At 43.6% G+C, this 21,667-nt stretch overlaps 2 protein-coding genes across 3 annotated transcripts in view; one reads left to right on the top strand and one right to left on the bottom strand.

Moving 5' to 3' along the window:
* MARCH5 (membrane associated ring-CH-type finger 5) overlaps positions 1-18,477 on the bottom strand; it is a 38,585-nt gene extending 20,108 nt beyond the window's left edge. For both annotated transcript variants that reach the window (XM_015410997.1, XM_015410998.1), the window contains exon 1: positions 18,209-18,477. In XM_015410997.1, the coding sequence (XP_015266483.1) occupies positions 18,209-18,252 (44 nt within the window). In that variant the 5' untranslated portion in view covers positions 18,253-18,477. The remainder of the gene's footprint in view (positions 1-18,208) is intronic.
* Positions 18,478-18,697: 220 nt separating this feature from the next.
* The window catches only part of LOC107110245 (cytoplasmic polyadenylation element-binding protein 3-like), a 97,203-nt gene continuing 94,233 nt past the window's right edge, over positions 18,698-21,667 (top strand). Inside the window, 1 exon segment of the mRNA XM_015410996.1 lies at positions 18,698-18,809. The gene's annotated coding sequence lies outside the window, so the exon portion shown is untranslated.

The following is a 21,667-nucleotide window of genomic DNA, read 5'->3' on the forward strand; positions in this document are numbered from 1 at the left end:
CGCTGGCATACCATGGTGGTGCTCCACACAGCACACAGGGCACCAGAGACTGACAATGAACAAAAGTGTGGATGTCACAGCGTCCCCTGCTCAATGCCAGCCATAATGTTCAGATGCCCGCCAATACTGTCGAGGGCATCCCTATGCCAACCTGTGTGCCACCCACACTGGAGGCACAGCAGGAGGAGATCAGGAGTTGCTGGGAAAGACTCTGAGAGGTTCCCCGGGAGCCTCTCAGTGTGCTCCTGCCCCTCACTGGAGTCAATCACAACAGCAAGAAGCCCCTCCAGATGCCCAGCAGCCACCATTACAGATGCTGCCAGTCCCTCCAGCCTTGCTGCACAGGGAATGACAGAGCATCTAGTGGCCCGCCCATGATGCATGAACCCCACCATGGTCCTTCAGGGGGCCACCAGCCCTGTATGGCCTTTCCCAGCCCCACAGGGGCCACCCCCCAGCACATGGCGCTATTTGGAAGTTGTCAGAATTGACAGGGTGGCCTGCTTGTCACACTGGAGAACAGAGTGGTGCCCCTGGGCTCAACTGTCCAGAATTAGGGCTTGGTTAGGTCTGCATCCACATGCCCATGGCCCAATTGCTGGAGCCATCATGGCTTCTGGCATCCACGGGGGTTGGCAAGGTCACTGGCATGGGGGCTGTGTGCACCTGGGGCCCATGTGGCTGTGGCAAGGAGGTCAGCCAGCCACATCAGCCATTCTGTTTTTCACATTGGTTAGGATCCCCAGAACAGGGGAAGGGACAACAATCACTACAGAGCTAGGTATTTCCACAAGGTGGAATCACTTAGATATACCAGTTTTGTAAGAAGAACAGAAGGGTTCGTGGAAGGGACCACACCTGCATGGATGACTGATCACGGTGCAGACATCCTGCATACATCCGATGATGGGCAGAAGCTCCTAGCTCTGAGGGCACTGGGCCCCAGGATCGTTTTGGGTGGCTGGGACCTGGCTTGGCACACGTAGTGACATTGACTCTCATGACAGCCGCCATGCAGGGAAGCTATTAGGAAGGCTGACACATATATCAACCACACCGCCCTTCGGTTTTGCTCTCGTCAGCTGAAGTTGCCCAGTAGTCACTGCTATGTGCCATCTGAGCCCCTCATTTACATATGCAAATATCCATGGGGCAGCTGGGATCCAGATGCACCAAGCAGAACACCATAGGTGACTGCCCTCTGAAACGGACCATCTCCACTCAGCAGCATGGAATGTTACTTGCCAAGCCTTACTGAGGTGGCGGACCTTAAGCCAACAGCATCGTTTCCACAATGATTTCTGGATGGATCATCAGAGCACGCTGGCCCCCTGGGCCCAGGGACCACAGCCAGGGCCAATCCATTAAGGAGCACCCATGGCATCTGTGTCTGTCCTCACTGTCAAGGCAAGACGTCTCCCCCCACAGGGTGCCCGCTGATTGATCCTAGAAGGTTCACATGGTAGCCCTGCAGTTTTTGGGTGTGCGGTCTGTGCTTCTGGCTGGGGGGCGGGGACAGAGGCCTGTCACATAGCTTTCCCCTCCCACCCATCTGTGTCCACAGCAGCGGCAACATTATTGTCAGGATGGTCTCCCCCACTGTTGTGTCTGGGAGGCCTGTATGGCTTGCATGGCACTCCCCACACCCAGACACCTCCCATAATCCGCAACAAACACCAACACCTTGGGATGCACACAATGGATGAGCTTTATTGGAGGGAACCTGGGACAAGAGAGGGGTGAGGCTGGAATCATGGCATTGATGCTCGTTTGGTGCTAGGGGCGCCTCCCCGATGGCTGTGGGTAGGAAAGAACCAGGTGGCTGGATGTGTCTGTGTGCTCCTGAGGGCTGGCTTCTGCAGCAAATAGGGCACATTGTGTGATTTGGCTCCACAGATGGGGTAACAGCTCTCCCTGTTGGTTTGGCACCTGCATGCAGGGAAAACATACAGTGGAGCAGCTGCTAACATTCCTCGCTGGCAGCTTGTAGGACATTTGGCAGTTGAAGATGTCCTGTATAGAGCTCCACTGTCACAAGGGGAACCGATGTGTGGTTGAATCCAGACCATCCACACCTGATCCAGCATCCTGTCATAACTTCCATGTATTTGGAGATGCACTGTCAGCAGTGTCAGGGCATTCTGCACCTGCAAGGGAAGGATTTGGCCATCAGGTGGGATCACTCAGCACTTAGGTTGGAGGGGCACACCACCCACTGGTGTGCTTTGTGCAGGATGAGTGCTGCCAACAGGTAGGGCATACAGCCCAGTGTGGCGGTGCCACTTTCAGCCTCTTTCGGGATGAGTCAATTGGGAGTAACAATGGCCACCAATGGGCTATGCCAGCACTTTTGCTGGCACAATTTTGTGCCTGTTCTGGGGGGTGCTCTGGGAGCCAACTGGCTGGAGCCATGTCCCCTGGCATGCCCACATTTCCACTGGTGCAGGGGTTCATGTGGTCACTCTGCCAATACTCTGTTGTGCACTTGTGCTGGTACAAGTGCACCATGCAGTGCTGCTTGTGCCTTCTGCTGGCATAAGCACCCCTTATATTTGCATATGTCTATACTACTCTGGTGTCGGGGTCAGTCAGCTCCCTATTCTGATTTGTGTCCTCGTCCCAGAATTGCTCTGTAAACTTGATCAGCCTTAAACTAAAGAACTGCCATTTTCCAACCTCTTTTAAAAAGGAAAGGCTAGAGGATCTTTCTAGGATGTGTTAACAGCTACCTTCAATGAATCTGCAAAAGAAAAGGAAACAACTTTCTAGGATTTGTCAACAGCTAGCTTAGATAAAGTTGCAAATCACACATAGTTGTGATAAGATTTCAGAACCATCTGGTTAAGCAGTACTATTATAGCCAAGTACTGTGAGCAAAATTTGCATCTCTCATGGAGGTGCTCACAACCTGCAGTTGCTAACAGTTTCATTTACAATCTCTGTCTTAAAGTCTACAGAAATCTTTCAGTCCAAGTGGGAGTTTTGTCGATGTATCTACTCATTAAAATTCTAAATCACAGAAGGTAGAAAAAATATGTCAATAAACTACTATCCTATAAACATGGCCAAAACTTGCTACTTTGGTTTCTCAAAAAAAAACCCCAAAACTGATGAGTCACAAAGGAAGCATCTTCTAAAACCATTTTGTTTTTTCATGGATTCAAAATATTAAATGCCAGCTTGAATTCTAGCTTCTGTTTTATGACTTTTTGCATACAGACTATTTTGAAAAATGTAAGGACAGCGCTAGGAGAAAAAATGGTGCCCATTTTATTCCTGGATTCCTTTTTAGGAAGCAAAAAAAGATTTCTGATTTTGTGTCTCTTAAATTCAACGTGATACAAAGGATAAAACTAGCGACTTGTACAAAATGATTCGGATAGAGGAAAAACAGGCATTCACCCGAAAGGAAGCTGACCTTGAATCTAAGATGATTTCCATAAAAACATTATACAGAAGGTGTTAAAAAAATCAATTACTGTACATAACTGTATCTTGCTGAAGTTTTCATGAGTAAAAACAACCCTATTTACCTGAAAGGAAAACTAGTCCCCCCCCCCACACACACACTTGTGTTATCAAGCAAAAGATGGAACTGTCTTAGACTTGTACACAAATTCAGCTTCTCAGGCATACTAATTTAAATGTAACCTACCTGCAAGTAAGTGCAGGTCAGGTCATAGCCTTCTTATTTAGGTTACAGTGCTCAATAGCTTCACAGGCTTTCTGAAATCCATGGACATAGCAGCTTGGTTTATATGTAACCAACAGACCGTAATTTGACCATCTGTGCCCAAGCCTTGGGCCTGCATACTCTCCCAAGTGGTCGAAAATATCCTTAGACTTGTAGAAATTAAAAGCAATGTGGAGATGTTGAATTCTTTTACAAGAAAGCGAATAATGCATCCACTGCACCTTCAATAGCTTGTCTGAGTTAAAAGAAGTTTGATGGTCACCTTAAAACTGCTAAAGAGGAAAAACCAGAGAACTGGGCCACTAATATGAAGCTGTGAAATGCCTTGCGGGAACCTGACACCCTAGAAAAGGTCTAAAGTTCATTCAGATGATAGAAGAATAAAGTGACAATATATTATTGCAAAATAATGCTCCAGTTAGTCAGTAAAGATTAACTTTGAAGTTCTAAATATGTGGGTTACTTGAAATATAATGGATGCTGCTCTTACTGATTTTTTTGCATTCACTTCACATGGCAATAGATCATATTTTTTTTAAAATGACGTTTTATTTAATTGCTCACAAACAATGGATGACCTACGAAAAGATTCACATGATATCCTTTATATTCTTAAGCCTTTAGCAAGTTATGAATAATGGATAACAAATCCCTTGTTTTCTGTCATCATCTTTATCTTGCTATTGACTAGCTATAGCAGAAAAAGCTAAATAAAACCATTGACACAGAGATCTTGGTTCTTGCCATATTTTCCGTTTTCTTGTATTGAATAAAACATTACCTTGATCCTAGTACAGAATCAGGTCGCTACTCAGACAGCAACTTAAAATAGAAATGGCTGGCTAAGTCGAACGAAGCACAGTTGCTGAAAACTCGAGCCTCTTTCCCTCGCTACCTCTAGAAAACCAGATCAAGGAGCACTAATACATTGTTCCAGCTCATTCCTGTTTTAAGAATATTGTTTCAGGTTTGGAAATAAGATTCCATTTTTAATGCATCTCAAGGGTGTGTCACAAAATGGTTTTAAGCAAAATAAGTATATATTACTAGTAAATGAAAGGCACATTGTGAGGATGAAGACATGCTAAATGGCTATCTATTATTAGAAATCCTCCTTCCCTAAATCCAAGGACTATTATGTTGCTTGTGCAACAATCTTCAAGCATAGCATTCTGACAGAAAGTCATCTTTCTCCAATCCAAAGCTGGTTCAAATATATCAGGGGCAAACTTCCACACCTTTGTACTCCACTAGAGGTGTGACTTGACTTGCTCTCTGCTAAGGCTCAAAATTTGGATGCTTCTTTCTCCTCAACCTCCATTCCACTCTGTTCTGAGGGGAATCCACAAGGACCTAAAGGGGGCACCCCACTTTCCCCTGTAACCCCTATCCCCAAACTATTTCTTCTCTCCTGGCAACTGCCATATCCTCACCTTTCCCTGCTTCCTTTTCTCATTCCCACCCATCCGCCTTTTATCTGTCCCCACATCTTCAGCTATGTTTACTATTTACCGTATTTACTTCCTTTATACCCCACCTTTCTCTACATTGGGGACCAAAAGCAGCTTACATTATTCTCCTCTCCATTTTATCCTCACAACAACCCAGTGAGGGATTGTAGGCAGAGAATATGTAACTGGCCCAAAGTTGCCCATTGAGCTTCCATGACAGAGTGGAATTCAAACCTAGGTCTCCCAGACATTAATCTGAAACTTTAACCACTACACCACTTGGTATTGATAGGGTGACTGCTGTTGAACTATAGCCAGCAGCTGGGTCTGGGTGAATCATGCAAGTCACCCGGTGGTTGCTGCTGAACAAGGCCCCATGTGTCCTCCCTCAAAGGCCAAAACCATGGAAAGGGCGCTGCCCCTCCCCACCTTTTACTGACAGAAACCAAGGCCAGAAGATTGGGAATTGTGATGGACAGATTAGGTTCCACCTCTCCCTAAGAGCAGCCAATGAGAGCTGACAGGATGTTGAGATTGAAAACAGCTATTATTGGGATCATTTCCTGCCAGAACACACCAGAACTCTGGCAGTAAGGAGCCCAGGGGCGCCCCCCCTGCCTTTCCTGGCCCGCCCGAGGCGGACGGACCAGGGAAGGCCTGCAGAACCCCACCACCACCTGGGGGGATTTAAACCTAAACATGCCTGGGTTCCCTGCCTGATCTTCTCTAGGTGCCCTTCCCTTCCCCTTCCCTGCCTGCCCTTCCCCTCCCCAGCCAACCCGCCCAGACATGCCCCCTTATCCCTGTGAGCCTCTCCGCTTTTGCGGAGAAACTTGGGGAAGTGTGTGTGTGTGTGTGTGTGTGTGGGTTTTAAATGCCTTTCTTTCCTTTCCCCAGATGGGGAAAGGAAAGAAAGGCATTCTAAACATGCCCACCCTTTGTCAGACGGTGTGGCATATGCAAAGGAATTATGCAAATGAGCTCCTGCACCGCTTTTTCTAGGAAATGATCCCTTGCTATTATGAACAGCAATTGGTAGCTTGGGGGGGGGGGAGGTCTGACAAAGTGAAACAGTGCTCCTTAGAATGGGCTGAAAAGAGCAAACTTGTTACAAAAGGATCCCAGCGGCAGGAATAGGAATTTGGTTCAAAAGTTCAGAGGAAGCAAAACCTTACTTATACCTTACTTTCCTCAGTTTTATGCTAATACCATAAATAAAAGTTAACGTCCTGTTTTGGTTAACCCTGCTGGCGTGTCTAAGGGAAAGAAACACACACACACACAATTTCTGTCTACTTATATTATTGGGTATGAATAAATGGTGGCAGTGTGTGAATGGAACAGTGTTTGAGCCCCAACCCCAATAACTCTGTGTGAGTAAGAGCTTGTTATTAAAGGGGGCTGGGCTACCTGTCTGTGGATGTCTCTGGGAGTGAGAGAGAGGACCTGAGGTGTGAAATGGTCAGGGACGTCTGCATATTTCAAAAGAGACAAGAAGGGTGGTGAATGTGATGTCCTGCCCCTGAATGTGAGAGAGAGAGAGGGTGGTGGTGGTGGTAGGCACTAGGTGGAAAGGAGCATCACATAAATACTACTGTGGATGCCTAGCAACGGCCACTGAGGGCGGTTGTTTTTCAAAACTACAGGTGCTTCTTCTATTATTTGGGGAGGAGGGTTAACCTCAATGTGTTGATTTTTTTGTAGATTTCAGATTTGTTCCTGCAAACCTGAGGCTTCTTTCAGATTCGTAGAAAGATTGCTCTTGTCTGTTCGTGACTCGACACTGGATTTAAGTATCCACAGATTTTGCCATGTTGAGAATTAGATATATTTATGTGCACCCTTAATGTTACTGCTGACAAACTTATGTATACAAAGGTGCATTTATAAAAAGCAGTTTAAATGCTTAACCTAGGTTCTATTCAAAAACTCTGCAAACTTCCTTATCATATTGCACCACCAGGCTAGAACTTTGTGCCTTGTCATTCTCTGCTACTGATCAGCCACTGTTCTTCGTCCGCATTATCATACTGCTTGCTGACTGTGCCAAAAATCTTCCAAGGGAAACAAGAGGTAGGGGAAAATGTGATTTAATTTTTTTTTAAATAATTCTGCCTTTGAGTGACAGATATCCCTCAGAATGTATGCGGACAAAGACTCCAAATACTACTAGTTGTTTTCTAATTTCTGCTGATTATGTAAAAAGCTTAAGGTATTTACTTTCTTCTTCTGTAAGTGACAATAATTCTTGTAATCACAAAACTGATAATCCAACAATTATGCTCTGTGTGATCACATTAGTAACTGGAGGTACTAGTTTACACTTCCCTTCTTTTGCTGGGCATAAAATCTTTTGTTAGTCTACTGTGGACATAAGAGATCCTTTTAAATTGTTTTTAAACAGAACTTATAATAGGTATCGGGTAAATGTGTTCCAGTTCAAATTCCTACATGTCCAGGTTGGCCCTCATCATGACCCAACCAAGGATCCAAACTCTTTAAAAATATATATATGACTGACATCTGGAATATCAAAGGCTTCACGATAACCTGTTCTACCATCTTATAAAGACAGCCAAAGAGTCCCTCCAACAGGAATTATTAAAGCCTTGACACTATGACCCCAAACAAAATCTATGTAATGCCTTTTGTACAGACTAACCAAAATAACATAATACAGCAAAATAAGGTTTTGACTTCTTCAGAGCTCATCAGCTGAATATTAAATACAAAAGCGGCAAAGGTGTGGGAGATCTTTCAGGCCATGATCTTTGCCAGTATGCTTTGCTGGCTTCAGGGGTCACCGGGCACTGGTATCAAGTTATGCCTTTTCTGGTCTCAATATAGGTAGACCCTCAAATGGTAGAAGCTATCATTTACTAAAACAAACAACAATAAAAACCAAAGATAAACACAGTATTGAAGAAGGGAGAAAGCAGAAATCTTCTAAAAATTATAAAAAGTACAAAATGAACCCCACCACACACAAATATTCCTATACTGGCTAGTGTCAAATTTAACCAAGGAAGGTGCCAAAACCTACATGCACTCCAGTCTCTTTGTTCAAGGTATGGTTCAAAAATAGTGTGAGGCGAACAGCAACTACTTGGGGCCACCTTAGGTTGGGAAAATGGCACAGGAGAAAGAAGGTTTAAGCCCCTACTATTGTGGGCCACAGTCCCAATCCAAATATGGCCCCACAACCTAGGAACTGAGTTCTGAGCATGGAACTCACAGCTCATGTCTGTTCAAAAGTCCTCATGGTGGACTTGGGGGAGGGCATGAGGAAAACATAACGTATGATTTGACTCAAAGTCAACAGCTCTAAACCCTGCATTCTTGCAACAAACTAACTCGTTAAGTTTTTTGGTGGATTCAGATCTTATATTTACTGTGTGGTATGTATGTCCTTTTATCAGAGAAGGAGACACAGGAGACAGTCAACCACAAGCAGTAATGCAATGAAAGACAATTTAAATCAAGCACCTGGGAGATGACCAGAGTTACCACTTTGATGGACACAGGCCATCAAAGAAAAGAAAAAAAGAAAGAAATCAAAGGAAAGAATCAAAGAAAAGGACACAGGCCATTTGGTCACAGAAACCAAAGTGCTGACTCACAAAGAAAGGAAGACTCTGCTAGCACACTTTAATACCTATACATTTAACATATCACTTAAACCAGTGTATTTTAAAAAAAACGTTAACATATGACTCTCACAAATAAACAATACCAGATCCCCCATTTATTTAAATATTTGTATGCCATCTTTCCCAACCACAGCCACACCAGGTAGCCAACAAAAACTCTGATGAACATGAAGCAGACAACCAAAAAATAAACAACACATTTGTACAAATAATACACTCCTTATGAAACACCAGTCCCAAAAGAATAAATATACATCTCTTATAGAAGGCAGACAGAATAGCGGCCCTCTGTACCTCCTTGGGGAGAGGGTTTTATCATTCTGGAGCTGCCACTAAGAGAGCAGGCCCATGCTATGGTCAAAGAGCTCAACAGGCTCATAACAAGAATTTTGAAAATGTTGTTTTAAATATACAAGTAAATTTAATTACACCCTTGTGTGAACTTTGCTGTGTGTCATTTTCTAAAGGAACTATGGGAGAAACCTAGGATCTGGGATTTTACCCTCCATGCGGGATAAGAGGCACAATACAACTCTCCTTTGCTTGCTGTCAGAAACCACTGCAAGTTGGGAGAAGGGGCTGCCTAAAATCATAAATACCACCCAAGACCAATAAGAAATATTGAGGAAAGTTAAAGGAATTCTAGGTTACAACTGGAAATGTCAAACGGAAAGGAAATTCCATATTTACACAAGTAAAAGGGTTTTGTGATCAGGGAGGCAGGAAAAGCCTTTGACATCTAGAAAAAAATGAAGTTGCATCAGCTTGTTCAACTTAAAATAACAAACAATAAAGACTGATATTTTATTTATTCATTTACTTTTATAGCCCATCTTTCTCGTTGACTCAAGGCAGATTACACAGTGAAATACAATGCCATCAAATAGTATGAGTTGTTCAATGTTCGTCTAGAAGTGTGACAGAAACTGGGAACTGTCAACTGACCTTCATACTTCTACATATTACCCAAAGCCTTAACATATTGTAGAATTTATCCTGAAATAGTTATATCTATCATTCCCCCAGTATTATTACAAAACAATATGTGTAGAATAATTTGCCCTTTAGAAAAGGAACCATCTTCCTTTAAATGCTGCATGTCTAACACTATCATGGTTGTAAATTAAGTCAGAACAGTTTACTGATCCATTACAGACCAATCAATATGAAGCCTTTGTATCCAATATGAAGCCTTTGTATCCCAACACTCCTCCTGAAGATTAAAAGAAATTCATCTAGAATCTGAAGTACAAAGTTTTATTTCCCCAGTGGAAACATTTCATTCAGTTTGTTAAAACTGTTATTTCATCATGTATATTAATTTGTGTATTAATAGAGATGTGAATGCCTGGGGAAGGGGTGCTGGGGGAAAGTGCCCCCCCGAGGACTTTTCTCTAATTTTTTCAATGGAAATTTTTGAAAATTTGGAGAGCTCTCAAAAAGTTCCTATGAAACATTATCTCATTTGGAATGAGCAAAATGTTTTGGAAGAAAAAGTTTTATGCAAAATGAATAGTAAGATATGCTGCAGCATAAATTAATGATAATTCCTCCTATGCATGTATACTGTAGTCTCAAAGATATATTCATTGCAGAAATGTGACTAATTTTGTCCATAATTCATATGCTATAATGTGTGCAATTTATTTATTTACTGCCTTTATTGTATGCCTTTCTCATTAAGACTCAAGACAGATTACAGGGTTACAAGAAAAATACAAAAAATTAACAATACATACAATGAACAAAGCAATAAAATTGGGTTACTCAATTAAAGAGCAATGGAATAAAAACAGTCTGATAGATACAATAGCCTGGATTTCACAAGTTACTAGACCAAGCAAACTGGATTTCAAAATCAGAGAGAAATGAGAAAAAGATAGTGTAATATGTCCAATAAACCACACAATATATAGATGGAAGAAGAGCTTCCTAACATTTTATGACTAAAATTTCATCACTATTACTTTTTAGAATGTGCCAACCAGCACAATTTCATTTTATCAGGTCCCTATTCCCTTTATGAAAATGCCTTCCTGCAGATTTCTGTTTTACAAATCCTGTGAAATGACATCAGTGTGGGAATGTTCCTGAAATTGTCAGGCAAGTCATTTCACCAGGTGGGGGCCAGAGAATGCTTAGGTTGGGGCAACTGTTGCTGTTACCCTTCTGGAGAATGAAAACTTCCAAAGGCTTTGCTCAGATGACTGAAGCTGTCACAGAAGTGGTCCTGTGCATAAGTATATAACAACCACCTTGAATTAAACCCGGAAACTAATCAGTAACCAATGGAATGAGTGCAGACTAGGTGTAAAATGTATACTTTGCCTTGCTCCTGACAGGAAATGAGCTGTGGCATTCTGCACCAGTTGGAGTTTCTGAGTTGTTTTCAAGGGCAGACCCATGTAGAGTGTGTGTTCAAGTAACCGTGGCATGGATTCATGTAGCCAGATCAGCTGGGTCAAGGCTTTTTTTACAGCTGAATTAACTTGCTTCACCAACAATAATTCTGAATTCAGTGTAACCCACAGAATCTTTAAATCACCAAGGGTTAGCATTTAAGGAGAAAATTTGAAATCCACAGGTTTATTAACACATCTCCTGTTGCACAAGTCCTGGCGTTACCCAGGAGGTGCAAATTAGTATACAGGCTGTGCACATGAAAGGTATGCTAGTTTCTGTTAGAGGGACTTTTAAAATCTATGATAACAAATAGAGAAAAATGTTTACAGAGGAAATACCACATCTAAGAAATTAGTGTTTTGCTAAAAATAGCGACTTACCTTACAGAGTTATTGTATGAACAATAGAATATGCATGAAGTACTTTAACATGCACAGAGAACGATGCAATAGCTAGAAGGAGTAAAATCGTGAGCTCAAATGGCTAGAACAGAATACATGTCTTGAATGTTAGCATTAAGCATAATTCTATGTAAAGTTACTCCAGTCTAACTCTAAACCAATTGATTTCTGTGGGCTTAAACTGGAAAAACAGCATAGGATTGCACTATTAGTCTCTTCTTTCTAAATGTAATCAGTGAATATTTTACTTCCAAAATCTAATTTATCCTTTTGTTCCACAGTTAAAGCTTATACTAGATTAGAGCATTAATGTGGTCTGTTGTAGGCTGCCCTATGAAGAGTGTCTGGAAACTGCAACTGATTCAGGACACAGCTACTCAATTGTTGACCAATGTTCTTTGGGCTGATCATATTTCACTGATGCTAAAAGATCTCTAACTGCCAGTTCATTTCTGGGTGCAGTTCAAAGCACTAGGTTTGAGCTAGAAAGCCCTAAATTGCCTGAGGTCAAGGTATGTGAAGTACCATCTCCTCCATGTGAATCTACCTCATTGTCAAGGCCATCTTCAGGAGCCCTGCTCCAGCTACATTCACCCAATGAGATGAGGTGGCATCTTGCAGAGACAAGGCTCTGTCTGTCCTATCTTCCTGTTTGTGGACAGCATTACCAAGGAGGCCTTCACTAACATCTTCCAGTTACTAAGTGAAACTATCTTATTTACCAAGGCATCTCTAATTTCAGTTGCCTGTTTACTTACAATGAACTGCTGCTTTCTCATTTTAAGCTTTGCTTTTGTGCTTGGTTGTTTTGGGGTTGTGTGATTTTAGAATGTTGTCAGCTGCCTTAGATACTTACTTTAGCTGTTAAGGCAAGATACATTTTAATTTTCTTTTTAAAAAGGTATTTCCTATAGCTTTACAGTTCACTTAGTATGACTTGTAAATATACAGACAAATCAACATGTTGCTAAGTCCTATAATTTACACTTAGCTGTTAATGTCTTTTGCACTTTAACTAAAGTAGAGAGAATTCAAAAGCTTCCTTTAAAAAAAATCCATTAAAAATTTCCATCAATTGGGTTGCCAAGCCGCAGCCTGGCACCCATGGGAACCTCACAGGCTGGGCAAGGACCTGAAACACCAAACTGCAATGTTGGTCTTGGAAAATATAGATGTTTAACATGAAAACTGAATGCATTTCAAAGAAGAATAATGGGATTGCTGTTGCACTGTCCAGAAAGGGCACTCACTAGTAATAAAGACTTGTTTTAGATACTGGATTGCCAAAGGAGAAACACTTTTGGGCTGATATGTACGGGGTTGTTTGCATGCTATTTTATGTAGTCTTTGAAGTGTGGCTACGCAAACATTAGTAGTTTCTTTGATTCTATTAAATTTAAGTTTCTGTTAAGTACAACATGCCATTCTCCTAAATGGTGCGTTTCTGTTTCCAAATGGGGAAAAGGGGAGGTGGGATATAAATCGAAACTAATAAATAAAATAAATAAATAAGAAACACCCTCCACCCTAGGATTCACCCCAATGTTTCAGTTATTGTGGCTGCTCTCTGTCAAAGAACTCAAGGATAGCTAGCAGAAGATTTTCCGGTCTATGGCGGCGCACTGAGCAGACTCACCTCCCGGACCTCCAGGGGGGTGAAAGCTGTGCGCCAGCAGAAAGGGGGGGGGCCGAGGAATTGCTACCTCCCACGGAGCCTGGCTGAAAGGCTCCTAGCCAGGAGACTTTTGAAAGGTCGCCTCTTCGCCAACGCAATGCTGTGGAATCGGGGCGCTTCTCCATTCCGATGGTCCTCCTGCTGAGTGTCCGAATGAAAGAAGCGACGCTGACCAGGGCAAGCGCTGGAGATCAAGCGGTTAAAATGGAGGCTAAACGAGGTCGTATGACCAAAGATGAACTGTGAGTCAGATTAAGGCATATTTGCAATTCAAAAAGAAAGCTCCCTACCCCAGGGACTAGAAAGTAAAGCGAGTGGGGGAGGGGCCCCTCCCATGCGCATAAACTTAAAAGGGAGACCGGGGGGGGGAGCAGAAACAAAAGCGACTAAACCTGTTGGGAAAGACTTACCAAGGCGTGTATGAGCGTTTGAGCACATATTCAGAGACTTTGCTAATCTTTGCGAAAGTAAACAACTCATAAAGATGGCGGGAAAGAGGACGGAGAAGGAGAAACTTTTAAAAGCGAAAGTAGCTGAGAGTCCACGACCAGAAGGAACCACCGAGTTGGTCAAAACGTTGGCAGAGTCCCTGCGCCCCCTGCTGGATCAGATGACTAATCTCAAGGAACAGCTGTCAACAATGAACCAATGTAAAACTACTCAGCAGACACAATTGAACGAGACTCTTAAAATTACGGAACAAACGAGAAAGTGAAAGTTGACGCCACTGCTCAAATGGTGAAGGTACAAAAATTGGAAAAGAAGCAAATTTCAACAGAAGAACAGCTGTTACAATTACAAATGGAGAAGGCAAACCTGGTCCTTCATTTCCAAGGTGTCCCAGAGACTAAGGGTGAGAATCTGAAGCAAATGATGAGCGAAGCATTGGCCCCAGTGACAGATTTGAAGGCGGACTATCTCATGAGCGAAATGGATGTGGCCTACAGGTCCTATTCCATATACATAAAGAAGAATAATCTGCCTGGGGAAATAGTAATGAGATTCTCGAAGAGGCACGTGAGGAATTGTATCCTGAGAGCGACGGCGGGGACACCCTTGAAAATTGGGGACAGTACTATCAGGATTCTGAAAGATATCCCATTTGAAATAAGACAAAGGAGAAAGAAATATAAAGATTTAATTCCTTTTCTTCAAACAAATGCAATTAGCTACCGGTGGTTATATCCAGAGGACGTAACCTTCAAACTTCAGGACAAAAAAGAAAAGATTGACTCTGTTTCCAAAGCACGGGTGTAATGATTCCTTGTTTTATGTGCGTGTCTCTTTAAAAGTTTGGTTGCATGGCGGTGGTAAGTAGACTAGAGTGGTTGAGAGAAGCAAGCGTGGTATGATTGGTGGTTGACAGAGAGGGGGAGGGGGTTTGGAAGTGAAAATGAGTGGATGAGTATGTATGTCAGTCAGGTTTTACAGTTACATGTTGACAGTTGATAAGTTCAGTTAGTTCTGTGTGGGGAATGAGTTAGACAAGCAGTTAGCTCTCTGTGTATGAAAGGAGTGAGAACAGTCCTGTATGGTATAAGTTAGTTCAGTGAGAAACAGAAGGAAGGCTGAGAGAATAGGAAAAAGTAAATGAACGTTTAATTGAAGACAAGTTATAAGAAAGGCTGTATGTCCTGATAAACTGGAGAGAAACAGTGAAAATATATGACCTTGAGTTAAAGTGTTACAAAGTTACCTGAAAGATCCCTGTCAGTAAGGGAGCATATTGTGTGTGATACACCAAGCAATGGTTCATTAATTACACATTATTAGATACCTTGTTCTACCCTTTTATTTATGATTTCAATAAATCCTCTTTTATTCAAATATACCAGCTCTGAAAGAAATACTTTCTCAGGACCACATAGTTCCTCGTAAGCCTTGTACTCGGTCTACCAAAATAGTAAGAGCAACAGTATAGTATAAAGGTTTGGAAAGCCTTAAATTTCCTGGTGGCAGCCGGATATACCTAGTAGAAGGAAATAAAGAACACTTTTAAAGTAAAACCAGTCCTCCCTAATAAGGAGGACGTCACAACGGGACTTTCTGAGAATCCAGTTGGGTGAGCCAGAGGAGGTGGATAAAGAGGAAAAGGACAGTAAGTCCAGTGGCGAGCTGGACTCGGGGTCTTCTGGAGAGGACTCTCTGTCTGAGAAAGGGGCAGCAGCTCCTAAAAGTCCTTATAAATTGCGGAAAAGACAGGATAAGAAAAAATGAAGGCTGAAGGACTCTGAATTGTGCCTTTGAAAATACTGTTGTTAATATTGAGATGCTTAGGGGTCTTTTTCCAACAGCTAAATTTAAGATTTAGAAGTTATATTAGCATATCTGACTAAGTTCATAAAATTGTTAGCGTTTTAAGGGATGGCACTGTGTACAAGCTAATTTGATGATCTCCTCTCTTGGGTTTTTAGTTAGTAGTGGTTATCTTTTCTTTATCCTTAAATGTAGTTCCCCTCCCCTATTTTCATTGTAGTTTGCAGTCCTTAAATGCAATAAAAAAATCCCCTTGGGGGGGCCAAAAAAAAGGATAGCTAGCAGAAGGGGAGGGTGAAATAGGAGCTGTCAGGATGTTAATGGATCACTACCCCATCTGCTGCTAGTAAGTCACACCTACAGCCATAAAGGTGAAAACAATAAAGTGATTGAAGGAAAACAATGTATCAACATTACTTCACTTTAAAAAATTCTATTTAGTTACTGAATTTTGAGTTTTTTCCTTTGCTGTTCTATTTTTCCTGTTTTTTAAAAATATATATCAATCAAAAAACATTTTCACTGATATGAAAACCCTGATATGACATCAGCGTGCCAGGTGATACTCTGGACTTCAATGCCAGAATGTTACCTGATGCACTGACAGGTTCTTATGCGGTTCTTATGCGGAAGTGATGTCAATGCATTGTAATTTCCAGCTCCCACATGTCAGTAGTTTATTTCTATTACAGTCCTTAGACCAGATATGCTTACAGATATATATATGTGTGTGTGTTACAGATAATGCTTTCCAGAAAATTAAAAACTAATATAAAATTTTTAAATATAAAATAGTATACTTCCAAATACAACGCATTCGAATTTAGTATAAAAGTTACACTTACATCTAACCGCTAGACAATTTCTGTGACCTGAGTATCACCTTACAGAACCTGGCGCTCCCACATGTCCAAAATCAAGGATGGGTGAGAGGGCCCATCCACCAGGAGGTTTCCTGCCCAAAACAGCCAAATGTCTAAGTGCAGTAGGTATGCTTTTCATTTTGTTTCCAGTTTTTTTCCTCCTCCACCTTCACATTGCATTGCTTACTGTCTTTATCTCATTTTTCTCTAATTGTTTACTGGATCATGTAATTTGTGAAATCCAGACCACTGGATGTATTGTATTGTTTATATAACATTGTATTGGATGTATTGTATTGTTTATATTACATGGTTCTTAAATTGTGTGATTCAGTTTGATTATGCTGTTCATTGTATATATTATACTGGGGTGTTTTTTTTACTGTAGTGTTCTTATAACTTTGTAACCTGCCTTGAGTCTCAAGAAGAAAGGCATATGACCGCTGAAGTCAATAAACAAACAGGCAGAACAACTAAAACTAAGCATGCTGATTACAGAGCTCCTGTTCTACTGAAGTGTATACTACATATGTTTTATTTTTGGTTTGATAGCTACAGCAAGTCTTCAAGCAACCTATATGACCCCCCTCCGAAAAAAACCACCCACACAACCTAACACAGACACTATTGATTCTGAAGGCATAGCTGATTAACTGGACTGGAGTTTCTGGAATGGAGGGAGCGCAGTTTTCCATTTTAAAAAATTTTATTAAATCATTGTCTGCCCTTTGTCCAATAAATGAAGGGCAGAATATATGGTTATCCTCTCGCCACATTATAAAAACAATCTTGTGTAGTAGGTTAAAATGATGAGCTCAAGGTTGGAGAGAGGCTACCTATATATAGAGGACTCAGTGTATGACATAGTGGGATTTGAACTCATCATGTCTTCCCGATCTTAGTGCAACACCGTAACCACTACAGTTACTCTTTTTCTAAGCAGAGCAACATCCAGGCAGGCTCACATCCTGAACGAACAGAAATCCTCTCTCAGGTTGTCCAGCAACCAAATACCTGATAAGCAGCTTTCACTCTTTGTTTTCCCCAGATCTAATCCCGACTTTGATTTCAACGTTACTAACCGAAACTTTATTTTTCCTCTGCACATCTTCCTATGTGACTTAAGCAGGAAGCCAGAACACCGAAACTCTTTGTTTTGCTGAACCAAAGAAACACTGTTTGAAAAAGAGGGCCTAGGGCCTGTTTAGTACGTAGTCCTCATTGCTGAAGGCCAGTCGCAAAGCGTGAAAGGAAAAACACTTATACAAACACTATACGACCCCCCCCCGTACATTTTAGTAGCATCCCCCAATTCCTCCTGAGTCCCCCAAACCCCCCCTCCTGGTTAACGACGCACTTAAGAACGGCGAACACCTGAACGTGCGCAGGCAGGCCATTTACTTTTTAGCATATTAAACCCAACCTCCGAACGCCTCGTAATCTCCGGAGAACACGAAAGCGATTTCGAATGGGTGGGACGTTGCTGGCCAATTAGTGGGCCCCACACCGCCCTCACTTTTCAGTATCATCCCGCAAGCGACACAACAGCCAACCACTCCTAAACCCTGAAACCTCGTCGTTTCCTTCCGATTCTCCCTTCCCTTCTCATTCCCTCCTTCCCCCTTTGGGGACTATCCCGCCCCGACAGTTCCTTTTACACCACCTGTGGGGTATTTCGGGAGACGAACACCCCACACAGGCCATCCCCTTCTGCAGCCCTCTCCCGCTTTTACTCGCCCAGACGAGTCGCACTGAGACACGCCCCGCACCTTTACCCAACCGCGTTTCACTTTCTCCGGTTCTTTTCCCCTCTACCTGTCCATAGTCTGTGGCATCACCAAGCCCGTCTGATCAGACATCCTCTCCGGGTGCGGGGAGCCCGAGGGCTCGGCTACAACAGGCGCCAGGAGCCGGCCTGGTAAGCAAGGCCCAGAGCCTGCCAGGAGGAGAAAGTGACAGAGGGTAGTTTTGTTCCGGGCGACAAAAACACCGACACGGAGCGAACCAAGGCCACCGAACCGGGCGAGAGCTAGGCCTGCCCGGGGAAGCAAAAGACACGGAGGGGGAGGGGAGAGAACCAGGCCGCAGCCTCTGACAGGGGAGGAGCGAGCCTCTGCGCACGCGCGGCGCTCTTACCTCACAGAGGAACCCGCCACTGCACCAGGATTCCCTTTTCACCCGCTCCAAACCAAGAGACTGCGGAGAGCACCCAAGGCACCATGGGAGATGTAGTTCCTCTCCCTTCCTATTCCTGAGGGGATTTAAAGTCCCCCCCCATCCCCCCGCGCCTTCCTTCTTCTAACGGTGCCCGCTTTACAGTTGCTGCCTTACCCGCTGCTGTACGTAAGCGCGGGCCGGGTGGGGTTTTGTCTTCGGCTGGGGACGCGGCGAGATGGCTACGTTCGCTGCGGGAAAGGTCAGCACCTTGGCCCTGGCAACGTCTGTGGGGATCTGTTGTCACCCCATTTCCCTCGTTATTCTCCCCCCCCCTTCCTTTCTTTGGTGGGGAAGGAGAATGCCCTATAATGGTGTGTGTGATGGTACTACTGCCCCAATCCCATAGCCTGTTGTTTCCCTGTATTTCCAGTTAGCCGGAGGGGGGGGGGAGAGAAGAGGCAAGGGTTCATCTGGTGTCTCCCCCTTTTCCCTCTCTTCCCAACTCTTACAAATGCCTTTCCTGCTTTCTTCATGTGAGTTAAACCTTTTTCTCTCTGTCTCCCCCCCGACCCCGTAAGAGAGTCCACTTTCTGTCTCTCACGTCCACGCGAAAATATCCTTTGGGGGGGGGGGGTGAGGCGCGGGGGTGTCGTTTTGGCTGCGAATTCTTAACGCTGCTAAGAGCGCTTCAGCCGCATACGATATAATGGTGGCATACCACTAGGCTACCCCTAAAAACAAGCAGGGGCGCTTCGAGGAGCGACTGTGGGCGAATGTGCTCTCGGTCGAATGGTCTTGAGACTCTGTCTCTCCCCCCCCCCCTTTCCTCTTGGGAGCTGGGATTTGTTGAAGCTGGAATTGGATTGTGGTGGTGTTTTATACCTCCAGTTTCCCAAGCAATGGAAAGTTCCGGGAGGCAGCCTCTTAAAGGGTTAATTTTCTCCTCTGAAGGGTGAATTCTGGCAGTTGAAGAGAGTTCAAAAAATATGTATTTGTTCACAAGAACCTCGCTAACCTACCTTACAGGATTGCTGTGAGGATAAAGTGGAGGAGGGAAGAACATTATTGTAAGCAATGCTCCCTCTAAGCTGTGGAGTCTTGTGAGCAAAAATTCTACTTTGTGAGCTGCTGGCATTCAAGTTGTGAGTAAGCGATTTGGCTACTGCATAAATTAGTTTGCTTTGGAGTCCCCCTTCCTGAACTAAGACAAAAAAGTGTGAGCTGGAGGCTAAAAAAACTGTGAGCTGGCTCACACTAACTCAGCTTAGAGGGAACACTGATTGTAAGCCTCGCCCACTGGGGAGAAAGGCAGGGTACAGACTGTGAAATAAGTAGTCTGTTAGTCGACTACTTCACTCTGAGCCCCACTCAAGCAAGAGAGGTTTGCCCATTACTTAGTAGTGACTATCGGTGCTAATATAAGTAAGCATCTTTTGGCTTTTAGTGCCCATTAAGGCAGCATATTTAGCCAGTGAACTCAACAAAAAAAGTGGAGCACCCATCTTCTATATATGAAAAAGTGTTTACAATGACATTATAGAGATCGAACCTTCAACTATTTATCATTGATGAGCAATAGCTATCCCACCCGTTTTTGTGAAATAACTTATACCGGTATTTCCATTGACATTAAAAGTACTGGGAAACTGCCGATACAGCACCATGTAACAGCAAAAGCACTAGCAGTTATAAGTTTGTATAGTGCTTTTACTGAACTGACAAGTATTAGAACTCTTGCAGAATTAATTTCTTTGTAATAGTTCTGGGAACCACATGAGTGGTAAAAACATGCTGTAATATAATGCTATTGATTCTAATATATGTGGCGATTTGCAGTATTCAAAGCTTGCTTGTTTGTTTCATTTGTTTTCTCATTAACTGTGTCATCTGTATGTTAATATTCAGGGATGCCACACTGCAACACAGAGATTTCAGGTAGAACTTTAATATCACTGTCAGCTAAGTAAAAAGGAAGGTAGCCAGGGGTCATTTCATAGAAAAAGAGCTAGGGGAACTCATTAGCATAACTCATTAGCATATGCCACACCCCCTGACATCACCGGAAGTGTGTCATAAGGCCACACCCCCTGACATCACGGAAGTGTGTCATAAGGCCACACACCCCGCCCCCAATGGTCCTGGCCGCCAGCGCCGGCCTTGCAGCTCCACTGCTGAGCCCCATGAGGGGCCCGGCGGTGGACCTGCAAGGCCGGTGGGAGTGCAAGGAAGCCCCGCAAAAGCCCTCCCTGGCCCCAGGCAGACAGGGGTGGGGAGAGGCAAGGAGGAAGCAACTTACCCTCCCTCTTCTCCTGCCTCCTCCTGGCTGAATGAGGGCCAGAAGCGGGGCGGCCGGAAGCAGGGGGCGTGGCTTCATCATGTGCCCCGCCCCCGTACCTCACCCGGGGGAACTGTGATCCCCCGCGATCCCCCCCGAAATGACCTCTGAAGGTAGCCATGGCTGATCCTCATTGTTCCTCGCAAGTCTTTTAGTTGTCCTCTTTCTGCAAGTGCCAACCCCAGGATTTAGCAGTTTGAAAGCAAGAAATTGCAAGTAGACAAATAGGTAGTGCTTCGGTGGGAAGGTAACAGCGTTCCGTGTGCCTCGGCTTTTAGTCACATCGGCCACATGACCACGGAAATGTCTTTGTACAGCGCTGGCTCTTTGGCTTGGAAATGGAGATGAGCACCACAACCCTAGAGTCGGGTTCGACTGGCTTTCAAGCAAGGGAAACCTTTACCTTTACCTTGGGCAAGGCATAATCAGTCAGTCACTTTAACCTGAAGGAGGTGGAGCATGCAAACTGAGAATTTTCTCACATTCCCTCGTACCTCCTTAGGTACTCTGTGTAACGTGAGAGTGTTGAGGCAATGAGCTCTTTGCTAGTCTTGCTGCCTGGCCCAGCCTGTCTATCTGCAGCAGGAGAAATGAGGTCTTGTTTGTTGTGTCAGGAAGGGGAGGAGGATGGATGAAAGGATCAGGGGAGGAAAAAGTACGAACAGTTGTAGTTATTTCATCTCCTTTTCAAAAAATACTAACATTTTCAGAAATTACAAGCTCCGTGTTTCAAAAATAATATTTTAGGTCCTAAATACACAACTGTACTCTGTATTACAAAA

The sequence above is a fragment of the Gekko japonicus genome, unplaced genomic scaffold, assembly GCF_001447785.1.
Source record: "Gekko japonicus isolate JY-2015 unplaced genomic scaffold, Gekko_japonicus_V1.1 scaffold335, whole genome shotgun sequence".
Taxonomy (NCBI): Eukaryota; Metazoa; Chordata; class Lepidosauria; order Squamata; family Gekkonidae; genus Gekko; species Gekko japonicus.